The sequence below is a fragment of the Geotrypetes seraphini genome, chromosome 3 (assembly GCF_902459505.1).
Source record: "Geotrypetes seraphini chromosome 3, aGeoSer1.1, whole genome shotgun sequence".
NCBI classification, from domain to species: domain Eukaryota; kingdom Metazoa; phylum Chordata; class Amphibia; order Gymnophiona; family Dermophiidae; genus Geotrypetes; species Geotrypetes seraphini.
In genome coordinates, this window is record NC_047086.1 from 398,276,068 (window position 1) to 398,294,904 (window position 18,837).

Sequence of the window (18,837 nt, forward strand, 5' to 3'; positions counted from 1 at the left end):
CTGTGGATGGAAGGGGCAGATGTTGGATTGAAGAGAGAGAGAGAGGGCAGACACTGGAAGGAAGAGAGTGAAAAGAAGATGAAAGCAGAAACCAGAGATGACAATAGGTAGAAAAAAATAATTTTATTTCTATTTTGTGATTAGAATATATCAGATTTGAAATATATATCCTGCTAGAGCTGGTGTTAGACATAACTGGGGACTGGAAAGTCCAGGCAGTGCTTCTTTAGCTTCCAGCTGGTTTAGGGCACTCTCTGACCAGGGGGCAGTTGCCCTAGTTGCACTCTCCTAACACTATTCCTGTCATGTGTGACTGCGGTATTCTGTTAGCATGATATTTCTGTGTAGTAGTGCTGCCCGATTTATGATTCGAATCAGTTCATCGATTCACTTTGGGTGAATCGATTCGAATCAATTTAAATGTAAAAAAAATTGGCTTCCCGATTCGGACCCTCTCACCTCGCCCCCTAGAGCAGGAGCGGCAGCGCTGCTCTTGCTGGCTGGTCGCTGCCGCACCTGTTTTAGAAGACGAGGAGAGAGGGTCAGTCAGGAAGTGCTGCAGTCCGGCTTCCCTCCTGGCCTCTCCGAAGAATTGCCCTCCCCCCGAAAGACTGCGCACCGCCCCCAGGAAGGCCTCCGTGTTGCTCCTGGCCTTCTCAAACCGTTTACCTTATTGCTGGAGCCTGCAGCCAAAGATCGCAGTTATAGCATCTTTGTGCTCTGAGCTGTTTCCTCTGCTGCGGTCCCGCCCTCTGATTTCAGAGGAAGGATCGCAGTGGAGGAAACAGCTCAGAGTACAAAGACACTGTAACCGCAATCTTCGGCTGCAGGCTCCAGCAATAAGGTAAATGGTTCGGGGAGACCAGGAGCAACACGGAGGCCTTCCCGGGGGGGTGCAGTCTTTCGGGGGGGCAGTCCTTCAGGGGGCAGTCCTCAGGGGGTGGGACAGGCCTTGGGGGGGGGGTGCAGGCCTTCAAGGGGGGAACAGACCTTTAAGGGGGGGACAGGCCTTCAAAGGGGGGGACAGGCCAGGGATGGTGGCATAGGCCTTCAGGGGGGACAGGCAGGCCTTTGGGGGGGAGCAGTCCTTCAAGGGGTGGGACAGGCCTTGGGGAGGTGCAGGCCTTTAAGGGGTGAACAGGCCTTTAAGGGAGGGGGGGACAGGCCTTCAAAGAGGGGACAGGCCAGGGATGGTGGCATAGGCCTTCAGGGGGAACAGGCAGGCCTTCAAGGGGGGGACAGACCTTCAGGGATGGGGGTACAGGCCTTCAGGGGGGAGGTGCAGGCCTTCAGGGGGGGGGGATAGACCTTCAGGGGAGGGGGGCCCTGGTGTAGAAGTACACGGAGGGAGGAAAGGGGGGTTCAGAGAGACGTGCATATGCCGGACTTTGGAGAGGAAGAAATAATGGGTCTAAAAATAGAGGAGAGGGGGAGAAATGATGGACAATGGGATTTAGGGAGGGAAGGAACAGAAAGGGAGAGAAGTTGGACACAAGGGATAGTGTGGAGGGGGGGATAGAGATACTGGATAGGAGGGTAGTTGGGAAAAGAAAAGGAGAGATAGTGGACCCTGGGATGGTGGGGAAGGAGGGAGAGATGCTGGATGAAAGGGTAGTTAAGAAAAGGTGGATCTGTGGAGGGAGACAAAAAAAAGGAAAGATACCAGACCTCCAGGGGAGGGAAGGGAAATGGAAGGGGAGGACAAAGATGGCAGATGGATGGTTAGCATGCAGAAAGAAGAAAGAAGGAGACCCTGGCAAGCAAGTTGTCAGAAGACAACCAGAGCATGGGACCAACAAGATTTGAATAATGACCAGACAACAAAAGGTAGAAAAGCTAATTTTATTTTCCATTTTGTGATTACAATATGTCAGATTTGAAACGTGTATCCTGCCAGAGCTGGTGTTAGACCGCAAACGTGGGCTAGGATTTAAGAGAGAGAGGAAAAGTGTTTTTTGTTTGTTTATTTTGTTTATACCACAGCACCAGTGTGGTTAGGAGAAGGCAAAGGAGGTGAAGAGGCTATAAAATAAACCCACCAGGATGTTTGGGGGAAAAAAAAAACCAAAAACCCCACCCAATTGGGCTGGAAAATCGAATCGAATCGAATAACCAATTCAGTAGGCTGAATCGAATCGAATCAAAATATTTTTCCTGAATCGGGCAGCACTACTGTGTAGCATTCTGTAATAATTTGGCTTGTTCAGTTTTCTTGATAGTAGAGGGGATATATATAAAGGGGAGGGGAGATGGGTTTTGTTGACCCTTGCCCTGTATTATTTGTATTTATAAAATGACAATTGTACAGAATATTGTTTCTTTTTATACTTTAATAAAATACATTCAATATAAAATCATAACTGAGGCTTGCACAGATGGGATCATATGATTTGCGGGGACCGAACTCAAGGAGATGGGGCAGAAATGGGGTTTTTAAATTTTAGTCCTAGTAGTTTGCTGGTCCACAAAATAATTATTTTATTTCTGCCGGTCCACTGGTGTAAAAAGGTTGAAAAACACTGATCTAGAGTCCCTGCTTCGAGATCACAATGCCAAAATCTATTAGACTTAGAGCTATCTATCTTTTGTAATCGAACTGGGGTCCAAAAAGCTCTATGTAAAAGAAAAAAACATGTTTGACTCATAGATGCTGACACTACATCTCATCCTCCAAGTCCAAATTCGTGACCATTGAGACGCAGAAATTTGATGATTAATCTCAATACTCCAAATATCCCTAAGACCAGTTTTGGGCTTCTTATTTAAAAATCCATTTAACATTTTATACCACTGAGCGGCCTGATGTCCCAGGAAGTCCACCTGAAAGCATAAGAATTCCAAACTATATTGATTATTAAGATTTTTCCATTCAGGGAACCCCGCCTGAATGGCCTGTTTCAGTTGCAACCATCTAAAACTATGTGATTTATTGAGGCCATATGTATGTTGCAACTGTGAAAAATCAAGCAGCTTACCATTAGAAATAACATCATCTAATATTCGTATACCTGCTATCATCCAATGCTTCCAGATGACCTTAAATCCGCCAATTTGAATCTTGGAGTTTAGCCATATAGTCTGACTTGTTGATATATATGTATTGGAATAGGTGTTAAATTATTGACATATCATAAGGTGTTCCATGTATCAACTAATATTTTGCTTTCTTTATATAATCTAGGCATTTTGATATTGAGAACATGGCACAATCGCAGAGGAAATGAGTCGCCATTCCAACCATAACCAATCTGGGATATTTTCGATGAGCACTGGGAGGACCCAATACATACCCTGGCGCATAATATAGGCTAGATGATACCTATAAAAATTGGGGAAATTAACCCCTCCCTCTGTAATTGGTTTTTGTAGAGATACTAAAGCAATTCTAGGAATTTTACCTAGTTTACTTTAGTTTAATTTTTAATCTTTACTGTTTTTCTGATATTGATATTTATAAATTCACATTGTTAGTTTAACTATTCTACTTTTCCTTACAATGTAAACATAATACTTCATTTTCTTGGATCTCTTGGGGGGGGGGGGGGTTGTTTGTTTTTAATGTTCTGTACTTTCCCTGGGGTATTTTTCCCCTCCCTACTTAATATATATCTCTTATATACGTGGTCTTCTCTTTATGTTCAAATCTATTTTATTAAGCAAGTACAACAGCAAGTACAACAGCAAAAACAGTATATACGATTTCGCCCAAGCACCGCGGAGGACTGGACTCTGATGTCCTCCACGATCAAAACAACCTCCCCCCTCACAGAAACACCCCCCCTCCCCCCCCTCCCCACCCACCCAAAGAAACATACAGTACACAAGCAGGGAACAACCATGTCAAATAGATGCACTAAATCAAAGGCGGAGTCTGTTCAGGATTCGGCTACGACTCTCAGGGGACAAAATGTTCAAGTATGGAGTCCAAGTGTTAACAAAGTCTCTGCTCCGGCGACGAGAAGAACAGGCCAACTGGGCCTCCCAGCCCATAAGTTCATGAAGTCGATTCCTCCAATGCCAAAAGGAAGGGGGTTCCGGAGAGACCCAGCAACATAAAATACATTTCTTCCCTAAAATAAAACATTTACTAAGAAATAATTTTTCAGAAGAAGTGTACATGGACATGAAAGAAAACTGGGCAAACAACATAGAAAGCACTGAGACTGGTACAGGTGTCCGCAACAAGCCCTGTAAAAAGGAGGCCAGCGCCTTCCAAAAAGCCTGAATCCCCGCACAACTCCAGATACCATGAAAATAAGAATTAACCTCTGCTGAACAGCGAATGCATAACTGAGTGCCAATACAACCCATACAGTAAGCCTGGCATTGGGAAGCATAGGCCCGCAGGACAGTGCGATAGTGACATTCACGTAGTTCAGTACTATATACCAGGCCCGCAGTACGTTTCAGGATCTTCAACAAAAAATTGTCCCCCAAGTCCCGCCCAAGTCACGCTGCCAAGCCTCCAAAATCCCAGGAAAAACCCTAGGGGGGCGAAGAGCCATAATCTGGCAATGAAAATAGGAAATGGAGATCCTAGTTTCTGGATCCGCTGTCAAAAAAGTACAGAGCCTGGCCCCAAAATCCCCCCTTAAGGAACTCCCCGGGAGGGAAGCCACATAATGTCGAAGTTGACAATAGGCAAAAGGAAGGCCAAGCTCAGGAACACCCCTCTCCACCAAAGCAGCAGAAGAAAGGAGAGACCCATCATCCTGCAGAACATGCCTTAACTGGTCCACCCCCCGCGCCTTCCAACGGCCAAAAACAGAGGGTCCAACCCCCGGAGGAAAAGCTAAGTTCCCCACCAATGGCAATAGGGCACTAGTGTGGGAGTCCTGATTCCATAACCGAAGAGTCTGGCGCCACGCTGTCCACAGGGACCGAAACAAAAGGCTACGCTTACAGGATCTCGGCAATTTAGATAGAGGGGCATGAAGGAGATACAAAAGATGAAAAGGATAGAAATGATCCCGCTCCATGGAAAGATCAGTGTAAAAAGAGGTGCCCAACACCCAATCACCAACATGGCATAGCAAGCAAGCCTGATTGTAAACTCTGATGTCGGGCACCCCCAAACCTCCCCCAGAGGCAGGCCCCACCAACAGTGACCATTTCAATTTAGGTCTCCACCCTCCCCAACAGAACCGAGACAACAAAGAAGTGAGAGACCGAACATCCCGCTGCAACAAAGAGAGGGGAAGAGTCTGGAGAACGTAAAGCCACCTCGGGAAGACAACCATACGAAATAAATGAATTCTACCCATCAGGGACAGCGGCAGCGCATGCCATTTGACCAGAAACCGCTTAGTGTCGGCAAGAAGTTTATCAATATTAATGCGATACAAGTGGGCTACATCCATAGTCAGCCGGATCCCCAGGTACCGAAAAGAGGAGTCGGCCCAGCGCAACGGAAAACGGTCCCCCCAAAGCTGCTGAAGCTGTGCCGAGGAAGCCAAAGCCTCAGATTTCTTGAAATTCAAAGCAAAGCCGGAGAAATCCCCATATTCCAGAAGGCTCTCCAGCAATACGGGTAAGGAACGCAGCAGGTGTGTCAAAAACACCAAAAGATCGTCCGTAAACGCCGCAAGTTTGAAATGAGAATCTCCCAGAGCCAAACCACTAATATCCGCATTCGCCTGAAGCTCACGAAGGAGAGGGTCTAAAGAGAGCACAAATAAGAGCGGCGACAGAGGGCAGCCCTGGCGAGTCCCTCTGCGAATATTAAAAAAATCGGAAACTGACCCATGAACCAGAATCCGCGCAGCCGGATCACTATACAACGCCTAGATTGCCCCAAAAAAGAAAGGGCCCAGCACCGCAAAAAGGTAACCCCACCGCACTCTATCAAAAGCCTTCTCGGCGTCAAAACTAATAAGCAGGGAGGGCTTACCATCCACTCCCACCCGTTCCAGAGCCAACAAGATACGCCGAATGTTCTTAGCTACAGGTCGATCCCGCACAAACCCCACCTGAGACTCCGAGATCACCGATGGCAAAACGCGCGCCAGGCGGGCTGCCAGTATCTTCGCCAAAAGCTTTGCCTCATAATTCAACAAAGAAATAGGACGGTACGATTCAGGTAAAAGAGGGTCCTTATCGGGCTTCGGGAGAACAATAATAGACGCTAAATTCACTTAGCGAGGAAGAAAGCCCTTAGCTACACTCAAATTATAAACCTCAGCCAACACTGGCGCTATCTCCGACATCAACAATTTATAGAACTCGCTCCTATACCCATCCGGGCCCGGCGCCTTTCCTAACGGACTAACCCCTATCGCCCACTCTACCTCCTCTGCAGTAAAGAGAAGATCCAAAGCAGCAGCATCCCTCTGAGATAAACAGGGCAAGTCAACACTGTCCAGATAGAGCTGCCCATCCAAAAGCTCATCACCGGGATCCGCATATACCTCGGCGAAAAACGCCCGCATGATCTCACAGATCTCCTCCGGGCGATGGTGCAGCACCCCAGAACAGTCTCGTAGAGCGGAAACGCTCTCAGGTCCGCCCCGCGGATGCACCATTCGGGCCAGCAACCGGCTGCTCTTATTCGCAAAGCGAAATAAGTGAAACTTAAAGTATGCCCGCGTCCGCATAGCCCGTAGATGCAATAGTTCATTCAGTTCTTGCTGGACCTCCAAAAGTTGCGTGCGAAGCCTGAAAGAAGGTGCCCTGCCATATTGACGCCTCAATACAGTCGCCTTTCGTTCCAAGGCCAGAATTGCCCGATACTTAAGCTTCGACTCCCGGGCCACATAAGCAATGACATCCCCCCGTGGAACAGCCTTAGCTGTCTCCCAATAGAGAATGGGATCATCGTGATGCTGCTGATTATTGTGTTGAAAATCATGCCACCTCTGCACCAAAAACTCCTGAAAGCGAGGATCCCTATACAGATAACACGGAAACCGCCAGGTCCCCCTAGAAAGCGGGGAAGCGCCCCCAGGTCCACTGAAGTCCCACCCATGCGTGGTCAGAAACCTCAATGGGGCCCATAACCACCCCCAACACCTGGGGAAGCAATTCGCGAGAAATGAGAATAAAATCGATTCGGGAGAGCGTCCCATGCGCCCTAGATAAATGGGAATAATCCCTTTCTAAGGGGTGTAGCACCCGCCAAACAACAAGCAACCCCAAAGTAGATTCCAGGAGCTGGGCACCAGTATAAAGTTTGGCGGCCTCTCTGCCAGAAGAAGCAGAGCGGTCTAACTTAGGATCCGGTACCTCATTAAAGTCCCCGCCCACAATCATTGGCACGTCCCCAAATTGCAAAAGTTGGTTGTGGAGCCCCCGGTAAAACCTGGCCGGGGGATTGTTAGGAGCATAGACATTGCAGAGTAGTAGGGGCCGATTATCGAGCAACACTAAGGCAACAATATAACGTCCCCTGGGGTCGCGGAGCACTCTCTGGGTCTGTAGGCAGAGACCCTTACGGATCAAAATGATAACGCCTCCCTTTCCCCAACAGTGGGCGCCTCCAAATGGGAACCCACCCACCAGGTACAGAGCTTAGCATGTTCCGCTGAGGATAAACGGGTCTCCTGCAAAAAGGCAATGGAGGTTTTAGAACGATTCAAACGCTGCAAAATTTTGGAGCGCTTAATAGGGGAATGGATCCCCCCAACATTCCAAGAAGTTAAAGTATATTCCAGAGTAGTCCACACAATAGAAAAAAAGAACAAACATAAGGAACCAGTAAAGTACTAGAGGAGCGTCCCAGCCACCACCCCTCCAGTGTCAAACAGCCTCCTGCCCCAAGAAGCGAGCCAAACCCCTGCCACCAATGCAAACACAGATCCCCAACCCAACCCTCACAAAAGTCCGCAAGGAACCCAACCCCAGGATCCCCGTAACCGTTCAAACTCCCCCCCTCCCCCCAGCCACCCCCTTCCCCACCCCTCTACCCCCCCTCCACCACCATCCCTCAACCAACCTATACCCAAGACACCCCAAAAAGGGCATCACTTCCAGGAAACCATGAACACCCCCCCACGGGATCAGGGAACAATAACCCCCAGCCCTCAGGCCCCAAAGCTCACAACAATACCAAGGAACCAAACCCAACAGCCAAACTACCCCAAAGCACTCAAACCCCCATCCCCTCCCCACACCCCACAGCCATATCACCGACTCTCAACCACACTCACCCATCTAATCCCCAAGAAATAAAGAACAGGAGGGGCCATAAATAGGCCAAAACAAGCGCAAGGAAAACCCCAAGAAAGGACCACAAATCAAGAGACCCTAGGTCGATACCCCCACAGGGCAAGCGTACCAATCCCCACCGCATGCACACACACACCATCCAGGCATACCCTCAAGGTGACTCAATGCCCCCACTCGAACGGAGTGGGAAAAACACAGGTCCATAAGCTAACTACAGTCCGGTCAGCAGCAGAGGGGTCTCCTCAGACAACGACAGCTCCCTGCACTGGATCCTCTGGCATCATCTCTTGCACAAACCGTTGCGCTGCCTCCAAGGTGTCAAAGTGATGAGCTCTTCCAAGATGGGTCAACCGCAAGCGAGCCGGGTATTGCAAGGAAAAAGCAATGTGGCGCTGGATAAGACGGGAGCACAAAGGTGAAAATCGGCGCCGCGCCTGCGAAACCTCTGCAGAGTAATCCTGAAAGCAAAGGATGGGCCGGTTGTCATACAAAAGCTTTTTGCCCTGCCTCAGCGCACGCAAGACCTCCAACTTGTGATGATAATTCAGGATACGGCAGATGACCACTCGGGGCCGATCAGCATTCTCTCTCCGTTGCCCCAAGTGATGCGCCCTCTCCACCCGCAAGGGGCCCGAGGAGGAAGATAAAGATAAAGACTCAGGCAGCCAGCGTTCCAACAGTGCCCCCAGCTCCACATCCCGCACCAACTCAGGCAGACCCACAAAGCGGAGGTTATTACGGCGGGACCGGTTCTCTAGGTCATCCACCTTGGCTCGCAACGCAGCCAAAGCGGTAGTGTGGGCTGACTGCTCCTGGGTAAGCCGCTGGACATTGTCCTCAGTAGCACTCACTCTCTGCTGGGTCTCCTTAACCTCCGACGTAAGGGAGGCAAAACGCTGGTCCAAGGTGTCCAGTTTGTCTAAGATGCGCTGCAACTTATCCCCAAAGGAACTTTCAAGTGCTGCCTGAACCTCCGATGTGACTGCTGCCACCCATGAGGAGGTGAGGAGCCTCCGGCGACGGGGGAGCCACGTGGTCCACCATCTTAGACTCGGGCGGCTTGCTCTTCTCCCACTCCTTGCGTACCGACTTTGAAACCATCGCGGCGTGCCTCGTATCGCAAAAAGCCCGCCCACCACCAGGAAGCACTCCGAAGCTGCGTGAGGACCAATCCCGGGGTTTAGTGTGTAGCGAAAATGCCGAGCCGCGATCGGGTGTTACAGAGCTGCAGCAGCAAGCTGTCTACAGTGCCATGTTTCCGCCGGAAGTCCCGTGGTCTTCTCTTTGATGCTTTAATTAGATTATGATGGAGAGATGGTATCTCCTTCTAGCATCCTCTAAATTCAATGGTCAAAAAGACTGTCCTCTCACACAAATTGTTAACACACATTGCAGTGTCCCAACAAAAATTATTAATAATTATCCACGAGTAAGAAAAAGACTTCAAGCGCTCACAGGTATTGCACATCAGAATGAACTAGTCCCAAATACGTGAGCTATCATTAGTCTTAAAAGACCCTCCAGTGTGTTTAATTTTTACATTATCTTTTATTAAACGTATCTTTATTCAAATTTTGAATGCTTGTGTTAGATGAATGTGTCAATAAAAGATATGTTTAACATATCGCTGGAAAATGAAAAATAATTCAAGTACTTTGATGAATGACTGGTTCCTGAAGAAGCTCCCAGAGTGAAACGGAAGCTCCGATGAACTGGCAGTCTTCATTTTGAGCTAAATATTTTCTTAAACACAAGTGTTATATATTTAAAAAAAACAGTTTAAAAAGAAAACTATAAATATAAATAATTTAAAAATTAGACACACTGGGGTTTTTTTTTTTATAAAAAGACTAATGATAGCTCACGTGTATAGGACTGCACTAGTTCATTCTGATGTGCAGTACCTGTGAGCGCTTGAAGTCTTTTTCCCACCCGTGGATAATTATTAATAATTTTTGTTGGGACACTGCAACGTGTGTTAACAATTTGTGTGAAACATAGAAACATGACGGCAGATAAAGGCCAAATGGCCCATCTAGTCTGCCCATGACCCATCTAATCTCCTTCTAGCAGACAGGTTTCGGTCAGACTGAGGCAGTCGAGTTTCCAATCTAGGCTTAGATCATGGAGATTACATTTTTTAGAAGCTGCAGCTCTGGAATTTAGAAGACCTATTTGCAGTTGGGAGAATGAACGGGTATTGAGTGTGGCTGAGTGCTTAGGTTGAATGTAGAAGAGGAAGCGGTGGTTACCTGAGTATAATCCCTCCTGCAGCCCAATATCACCTGAATTGTACTCATTCTGGAGTCGTATTATCTTCTGCAAGAGGAAGACATAGAGGTCTGTAGCTTAGATCAGTGATTCCCAACCCTGTCCTGGAGGAACACCAGGCCAATCGGGTTTTCAGGCTAGCCCTAATGAATATGCATGAGAGAGATTTGCATATGATGGAAGTGATAGGCATGCAAATTTGCTTCATGCATATTCATTAGGGCTAGCCTGAAAACCCAATTGGCCTGGTGTTCCTCCAGGACAGGGTTGGGAACCACTGGCTTAGATAATGGTGTCTGCATGCTTTTTTAATTAGGTCAGTTACTTCTTCAATTTTGTCTCCAAAGTATTGCCTTTATAAGGAACATCAGAAAGGCATTCTTTTACCGAGTTCGCAAGGTCAGACACCCTAAGCCAAGACAAGAAAGACATTGCCACTACTACTGCAGATGTTCAAGAAGAGACATCAAAGGTTCCTTTGGCGAGAAACTTTCTAGTGGTTGATACATTTTGGCAAAGTTGTTGGAATTTTTAAAATTTGTTCCGAGGAAGAAATTCTTCAAAAGACAGCAACTGTTTAAAGATTATAAATAAATGGTGGTAATCCATGATCTTACAAGTAAGCATGGATGCTTGAAAAATCCACTTGCCAAAGCAGTCCAAAGTTCTGACCTCCCTACCTGGAGGAGTAGAAGCATGAGACCTTTCAACAGCAAGGGAATGGTGGTGTAGCTGCATTCTGTCAAAACCTGGATACTTTTGCATTCTATACATGGTGTCATTTTTCTTAGGAGCTACCTGAACAGATAGAGGGGTCTTTCAGTTATTTAAAGATAGTATCTTTCATGACATAATGTATACATTCTCTTGGAGAAGAGTCATAGTCGAGGAGCTCAAAAAGCTCAGTGAGGCTCTTCTGCTGTCTCCATCTTAAAGGGTATGGTCTGTGCCATCTGATGCACAAAGCCAGATATACTTTCTAGCAGAGACTTATGCCTTTGAGGAGGAGAAGGAGAAAGATCAAAAGGTGTGCTATAGGATTCTTCAGCCAAATAGTCTGGAAGATCTTGGTATGAATGATGTGAAACATCAGAATCAGACTCTTCAAAGTAGTGTCATTTAGGAGATTCAGGAAAAGTGTGTCAAGAGGAGTGTCGACTGCATGGAGGAGCATCAAGGCAGGGGTTGATCCTCTGACCCAGGAAATAACTCCTTTGCTGATGACGATGCATCAGTCATGGCAGGTCTGTGCATATGCAAATGCTTGACATCAAGTGGAGGTGCAAGACTGTCTCCTTAACTGATACTTCGATGTATCCTTGGCTGGGCAAAAACAGGTTTAATAGACTTTAAAAGCCCGTGAAAACTGCAACTGCATTAGCTATGAAAGCTCTTGTCTGAGCATAGCCCGGATCTCCTCCTGAAGAGTAGGCATCAGTACCTGTTGAGACATTGGCATGGAAACAGTCTGTGGTACCGGTTGTCTAGATGTGGGAGACCTCAATGTTGAGGAATGCCCTAGAGGAGACATTATCTGTAGCAATGGTGAGTGCTCCTTTGTGTGTTGATGCTTGCTTTGCAATGATGCAATGCCATACCTAGAAGGGGAAGAATATTTGTGCTTCTTAGCTTTCTTACATGACGTGTCCCTCGTTGTCCTGTCTTTGAAGGGAGCCTGAATGCCTGGTTCTCTCAATGTGGCATCAGTGCAGTCAGTGTTGATACTGACGACAGTGCTGATGTAGGGTGAATGTCAGAGCCTCAGTCTCTTGCCATGCTCAATGTCAAGGTCAATGCAGATCCAAAAGGTTTATTACACTGAATACTGCAGGCTTTAAGCAATCTCTTTTGCATATGCAAGCAGAGGTCACAGAGGTACATGGAGGGAAAAATGGCCATTGCAAAGTCAAAGGGATTGAAGGCCTGGGAAGCTTGAGTAAAAGGTATGCTGAAAACAGTCAATGCTCCCTGGCATGAAAAAGGCGTAAAGTGGCCCGAAGGCCAAAAGAATCAATTTTTTTGGAATTTGACCAAACGCAAGAAAAATACTGGAAAAGGTAAAAAATTAAAAAAATTATGAAGACATTAAAGTACCAGGAAGGCACAGAAATATCAAGTTTGATGCGCTTCAGAAAGACTGAAAGGTACAGCTTCTCAGCCCCACAGAAAGCTGAAGACTCATGGTCCCATGTGTCAATATCAAGTAGGAAGGCACTTGCACATGCCTGGTGGGAGCACGGTCTCAAAAATTTAAAGTGGCAGTACACTTAGCAGTATCCGCACCGGGTTCTGTGGATGAATGCGCTTTCAGAGGACGTGATACGATAAAGTACGTTACTGGATTTCAAGAAGGGATTGGATGATTTCCTGAAGGAAAAGGGGATTGAAGGGTATAGATAGAGGATTGGATGGTTTCCTAAAGGAAAAGGGGATTGAAGGGTACAGATAAACGATTACAATGCAGGTCCTGGACCTGATGGGCTGCTGCGTGGGCGGACTGCTAGGCGTGATGGACCTCTGGTCTGACCCAGCAGCGGCACTGCTTATATTCTTATGTTCTTAAATGAATGTACATTCCTACACATTTCTATACGTCATGTCAATAATGTAGGTTTTGTTATTGTTATCAGATATCAGTTATATAAATTTAGCAAATTTGCTTTTCAGATTTAAGGGTGCTTCTGGGTGGGTGGGAGTTTATTGATTATTTCATTTGATGTAACACCTTTCCTTGAACAATAAAGAAACATTAGAGACATATAAACAAAAGGAATGTCAATATTGATAGGAAAGAGTGAGAAATAGGCAGACAGGAATATGAATGTTAATCTATTGGAGAGGTTGCATCTTGGGAGGTATTCAGGTGGTGTTGGTTGACTGTGGGGTAATCTTGAGGGGACTTGACTGAGGGTTTAAAAGTAGGGCCTTCAGTGAGGGAGGGGAGCACATGGTAGTCTATAAGAGTCAGCCTGGAAGCACTGGACCGCAGCTTGGTGCTACCAGGTGGTACAATAAAACAAGCATTTAGTATGGGCCTTACTTAGTAAAAAGCAGCTTTACAAGCATTTGCATAGTTTGCATCTCATTATTGTATAACATAGGGCAGCTTCTTTAAAGCTGCACCCAATTTAGAGTCATTTAACAAAATGCATTAAGAAGCAAATAATGCAGGTTTGTGCCCTGATGTAGTCTGATATTTTACCCCCTTGGTCTTGTAATTGCATAATTTATTTCAGCTTCAATGCATCTGTTTCGTGTAGGTTACAGTAAAAATCAATAAACAAGGTTTACAATACGATTCCTGCATGAAGTACTAGTGCCATCTAATGACATGAAGAAAGCAGACATCATTTTTTTTCAGGAGTTTAAAAGTTTTCATTTCATGGCAGTCTGTGATATTGCCTTTCTCCTTCTGTTATGTTTTATAAGCTAAGGGCATGTGCCCCTAAGTTTTTCCCCCATGGAAACTGACAGCATAGTTGCTTATATGTGAAGACAGCAGGATAAAATAGCCATGCATGCAAGTGACACCACTGATGGCATCTACATTGGAAGAAGTTGCTACAGAATTGTGAACAACTCAGCCTTTCACCTCTTTGAGCTTCTTGGGTTTGCAAAGTCTCACCTACAACGGTCTCTGACCTTAGAGTTCACAGGAGCTCAGCTGGACACTATCCAGGGTCAAGCTATAATACCACAGCAGAGAGTGAAAAATCTCATTCACCTGTGTCAAACAATGCCCAAACTGAGGACCCCATTTGTACAACTTCACTTTAGAATAGCTCAGTGAACTCTATCCTCCCAGTGGTCTCAAGCCATGGGATCCCTTTCTGTTAATGTTACAGAGTCCCCTAAATAGGAAGCTAATTTCATGGGTAAGAAGGTATGGTAATTTACCAAACTGTTCTTGAACAACTTTGCTGTCTCCATAACGAGAGATGCATGGGTGGAGTGGTGGAAAAGAGAGATGATGCCAGTGGGTGAGGGAAGAGAAAAAGAGAATTGTTGGACATAGGTGTTTGGAGCGGGAGGGAAAGAGAGATGGTATACATGGGGAAAGGAAGAAAGAAGGAGAATTGTTGGACATGATAGTGGTGGAGAGGAGGGAGGGAGAAATGTTACACTGGGAAGATGGAGAGGACTCAAAGAAGGAAGAGTTGTCAGATTCTGGAGAAGGGTGATGGAAGGAGGAAAGAGAGATGTCAGACCACTGGAAGGGAAGAAGAGAGAGAGATGTCAGATCGCAGAAAAGGCTAGTAAAAGGGCTCCTATATGTATTATCACTTTTCCTGGATAAAGTAGAATCTGCTGTACAGTAATACATAAGAAGATGAGCCTTGCAATTGTTATCTTTGATCATATTCTATGTATGGAGTTACTTACTTGCTGTATTGACATCTGTATCAGCCTGCGTGCATGAACCCCTTGTCCTTGACCCATAGAGATAGCCCGGCACTCTAACAGAACAAAAATGTCACTCTGTTAGTATACAGTAGATATCAGGCTGTCTTAGGATGCAGATAGACTAATCTAGGAACAGAACTGAGGATCCTATGCATGGTAGTGCACTACACAGAGCTGGTCACAAAGCCAGGCCTCATTCTTTCTTTGTAATATTACTATACATTTATATAAATCTCGCTCTTTAAAGCTATACAAATAAATTAGAAAAGGCTTGATGAGCTCTGCACCTTGTATAAAATACATAGGATGCTGCTGAAAAGATCTGCATATCTGTTGCTACATACTAGAAAAAGGGTAAAAAAAATCAAACGCAGTGTCACAGTAGGAACAGAACTCGCTTAAGTGGTGCTACATACATGTATGTACTTCAGTTTTATAAACAGATGTAACAAATGCCTATATGTGATGCCACTTAAGTGTTATGTAGCACAGTTTAGAATTAGGAGGCTTCCTTCAGAGAGACATATTTTGAACCTGGGGAGGTGAATTTGGAATTCATGGGCTGATGCTCAGAAGCAAACAGCACTCGGGAATGGCAAAGGAACAGTGCCAAAAAATAGCTCCTGATGGGCAACACTAATTGGCTGCAAATCTTCTGCACACCATGAGAGCAAAAGTAGGGGGGAAAAATGTGCCTGGCACTTTAGCAGAAGAGTTTCACAGTCAGAGTGACCCCTTGTGCGTATACAGCAAGCATGCATTGGGGTTGTTCCTCTGCACCTTTAAATAGAAGCCTTTCACATTTTCCTTTTTGCTGAATGCTAAATTAAGAACAGGCACCAACGTGTGCTTTCATGTTCAGCTTTGCTGAGACTCGCGCATGTGTGTTTCTTGCTCCCAGCCTTAGAGGCTTCCTTCCACTTCCAAATTCAATCACCATTGGCAAATTTTATAAAGATAATCTTGGAAAATCTTCTCTTCAAATACCCTAATGCCCAGTAGCATAGCAAGGGAGGGAGATGCCCGGGTCCTCATTGTGCCATGGGCCCCTTACTCTTCCCTGCTGTGCCAGAGTCCACCATGTACCTCTTGAAATTTTTACTGGCGCGAGCAGCATCTTCCACCTCCTGATTGTGCCAGCCTCGGCTTGCTTCTGATATTATGTTCTGGTCCAGGAAGTGATGTCAGATGGGAGCCAAGGCCGGCATGAGCAGCTGGTGGAAGATGGTGCTCACACTGATGAACATTTCAAGAGGTACGCGGGGGACGGAGAGGAAGAGAGGCACCCGGGGCAGGCCACACTCTCTGGTATGCCTTACCACACCACTGCTAACACCAGCTCCAAAAAAATACCGTGGTGGGAGTGATTTTTTTATTTTTTTTTACTGCTGATACTCAGAATGAATACCATACAAATTATATGCATGCTATTCACGCAGAGTAGCGATGGTAAAAGGGGGAAAAACTGTGCCCGGCACTTGCTTAGATGAGCAATCGCTAGGCACAGCTCTTCTCCCCCATTCCTCCTGTCAAATCCTTTTGCTGTTCTCCCTGCCAGCCGATCAGCTAAGTTGGCAGGGGATGCCCCAAAGCCTTTTTTTTTTTTTTTTTTTATAAATCTTTATTCATTTTTGATTCTTACATCAAGTGAATTATAAATAATAAAACAATTTTCACAAATCACTTGTATTTACAATCAAATATTCTTATAAGATAAAATAAATACCCCCCTTTTTATCAATATTCCCATTTCCATATGATACATATTCCCCATCCCAACCCAAATATAAACTACCCATGTGCTTAAGATATCTGATCATTAGAGTAAATAGTCAATGGTCCCCATATTTTTTTTAAAATTATGAAAATTCCCTTGTTGTTACGCTATCATCTTTTCCATCTTATATATGTGGCAAACTGAATTCCACCAAAATGTATAATTTAACTTAGTATAATCTTTCCAATTTTGAGTAATTTGTTGCATGGCGACCCCTGTCAATATTAATAATAACTTGTTATTATTTGCAGAAATCGGACTCTGAACTCTCATTGCTGTACCAAATAATATAGTGTCATAAGAGAGTCCTACATGATTTTCTAATAATTTATTAATTTGGGGCCAAATTAGTTTCCAAAAAACAATTACACAGGGACAGAAAAAAATTAAATGATCTAACGTCCCAACTTCTAATCTACAATGCCAGCATCTATTGGATCTAGTGTTATCTAACTTTTGTAAACGTGTAGGGGTCCAAAAAACTCGATGTAACAAAAATAACCATGTTTGACTCATAGATGCTGACCTTGGCCAAGACCAAAATCGTGGCCATTGAGATGCAGAAATTGTCTGTCCAATCTCAATACTCCAAATATCCCTAAGGCCAGTTTTCTTTTTTTTATTTAAAAATCCATATAATAATTTATACCATTTTGCGGCTTGGTGTCCCAAAAAATCCGCCTGAAAGCAAAGGATCTGCAAACTATATTGAGTATTAAGACCCTTCCATTCAGTGAACCCTACCTGAATAGCCTGCTTCAACTGCAACCATTTAAAATATTGTGTTTTGTTTAAGCCAAACTTATGTTGCAATTGTGAAAATCTAAGCAGTGATCCATCTAAAATAACATCATTCAATGTCCGTATGCCTGCAATTATCCATTGCTTCCAGACAATTTTAAATCCGCCAATTTTGATACATATTCCCAAATAGATCCTGGAGTTTACCCAAATAGATTGATTTAATGATTTAGAAATTGGATCTGGTGATAAATTACTAATATATCTTAATGTCTTCCAAGTATCAAGTAAAATTCTATTATCTTTGTATTTCCTAGTCAATTTTATACTAACTACATGTTCTAAATGTAATGGGAACAGGAGCCGCCATTCTAAATATAACCAATCAGGTACATTTTCCATGAGATCTGGGAGGATCCAATACATACCCTGTCTTAGAATATGATGCCCCAAAGCCTGATTGACAGCTTCAGGATTCCCCCTGCCGCTCAGCTGTTTGGAGCTACTTGCGAAGCATTTGCATAGAGTTCTCAATGACTGTTATGAGGATCGGTAGCAGTCATGCAGAACCCCTTTGAACATCGGGAAGGAGGGTTTTCATGCCAGTAAGATTGCTTTAATGAGTCTTACTGGCATGGAAACCTTTTGTGCATCAGGGTCCTGGTTCATACTGTACATGCTCTAGCTTAGGAAAGAGGGACATAACTAACCCATTTGGAAAAATCACCCCCAAGAGATAACCCTACATTCCACCATAGAAAAAATAGTGGCTTTTCTAAAATCATTAAGTATATAGATTGTGCCAGTTTATGAAGGTAACTCTGCTTTTTATATATATGAATGCCACTAAGGCTCAGATTCTCAAACCAGTGCCAATATTGGCAGCCATCTTAAAAGTGGCTGGCGATCGTGTGTCAATAATGCATCAGTGCCGGTTTCAGAATCATGCTGATGCAAAAGATAGGCACCGGAAATGTAGGCCAGGGTTTTCCAGTTCTACATTTCCGGTACCTGGCTTTGCATGAATCGTGCTTATATAGGTGCTTTAGGCCAGTGGTTCCCCCAACCCTGTCCTGGAGGGACCACTAACCAGTTGGGTTTTCAGGATACTGCTACTGAATATGTATGGGGCAGATCTGCATTTCTACCATCTTCATTACATGCAAATCTCTTTCATGCATATTCATTAGGGCTATACTATAAACCTGACTGGCTAGTGGTCCCTCCAGGACAGGGTTGGGGACCATTGCTTTAGGCCACCTAACACCACTTCCGTGTTGGCCATGCCTATTTTGGTGTTTGGCGGCCTAAGTAGGCATAACTCTGGCACCAAATTTCTAGGCATAAGAACATAAGAATAGCCTTACTGGGTCAGATCAATGGTCCATCAAGCCCAGTAGCCCGTTCTCACAGTGGCCAATCCAGGTCAGTAGTACCTGGCCAAAACCCAAGGAGTAGCAATATTCCATGCTACCAATCCA

General features: G+C 45.2%; 1 protein-coding gene across 1 annotated transcript in view; it reads right to left on the reverse strand.

Annotated features, from left to right (window-relative positions):
* Window positions 1–18,837, reverse strand: part of DNAH8 (dynein axonemal heavy chain 8) — a 1,666,792-nt gene that overhangs the window by 89,391 nt on the left and 1,558,564 nt on the right. Inside the window, 1 exon segment of the mRNA XM_033937418.1 lies at window positions 14,818–14,891. Within this exon segment, the coding sequence (XP_033793309.1) occupies window positions 14,818–14,891 (74 nt within the window).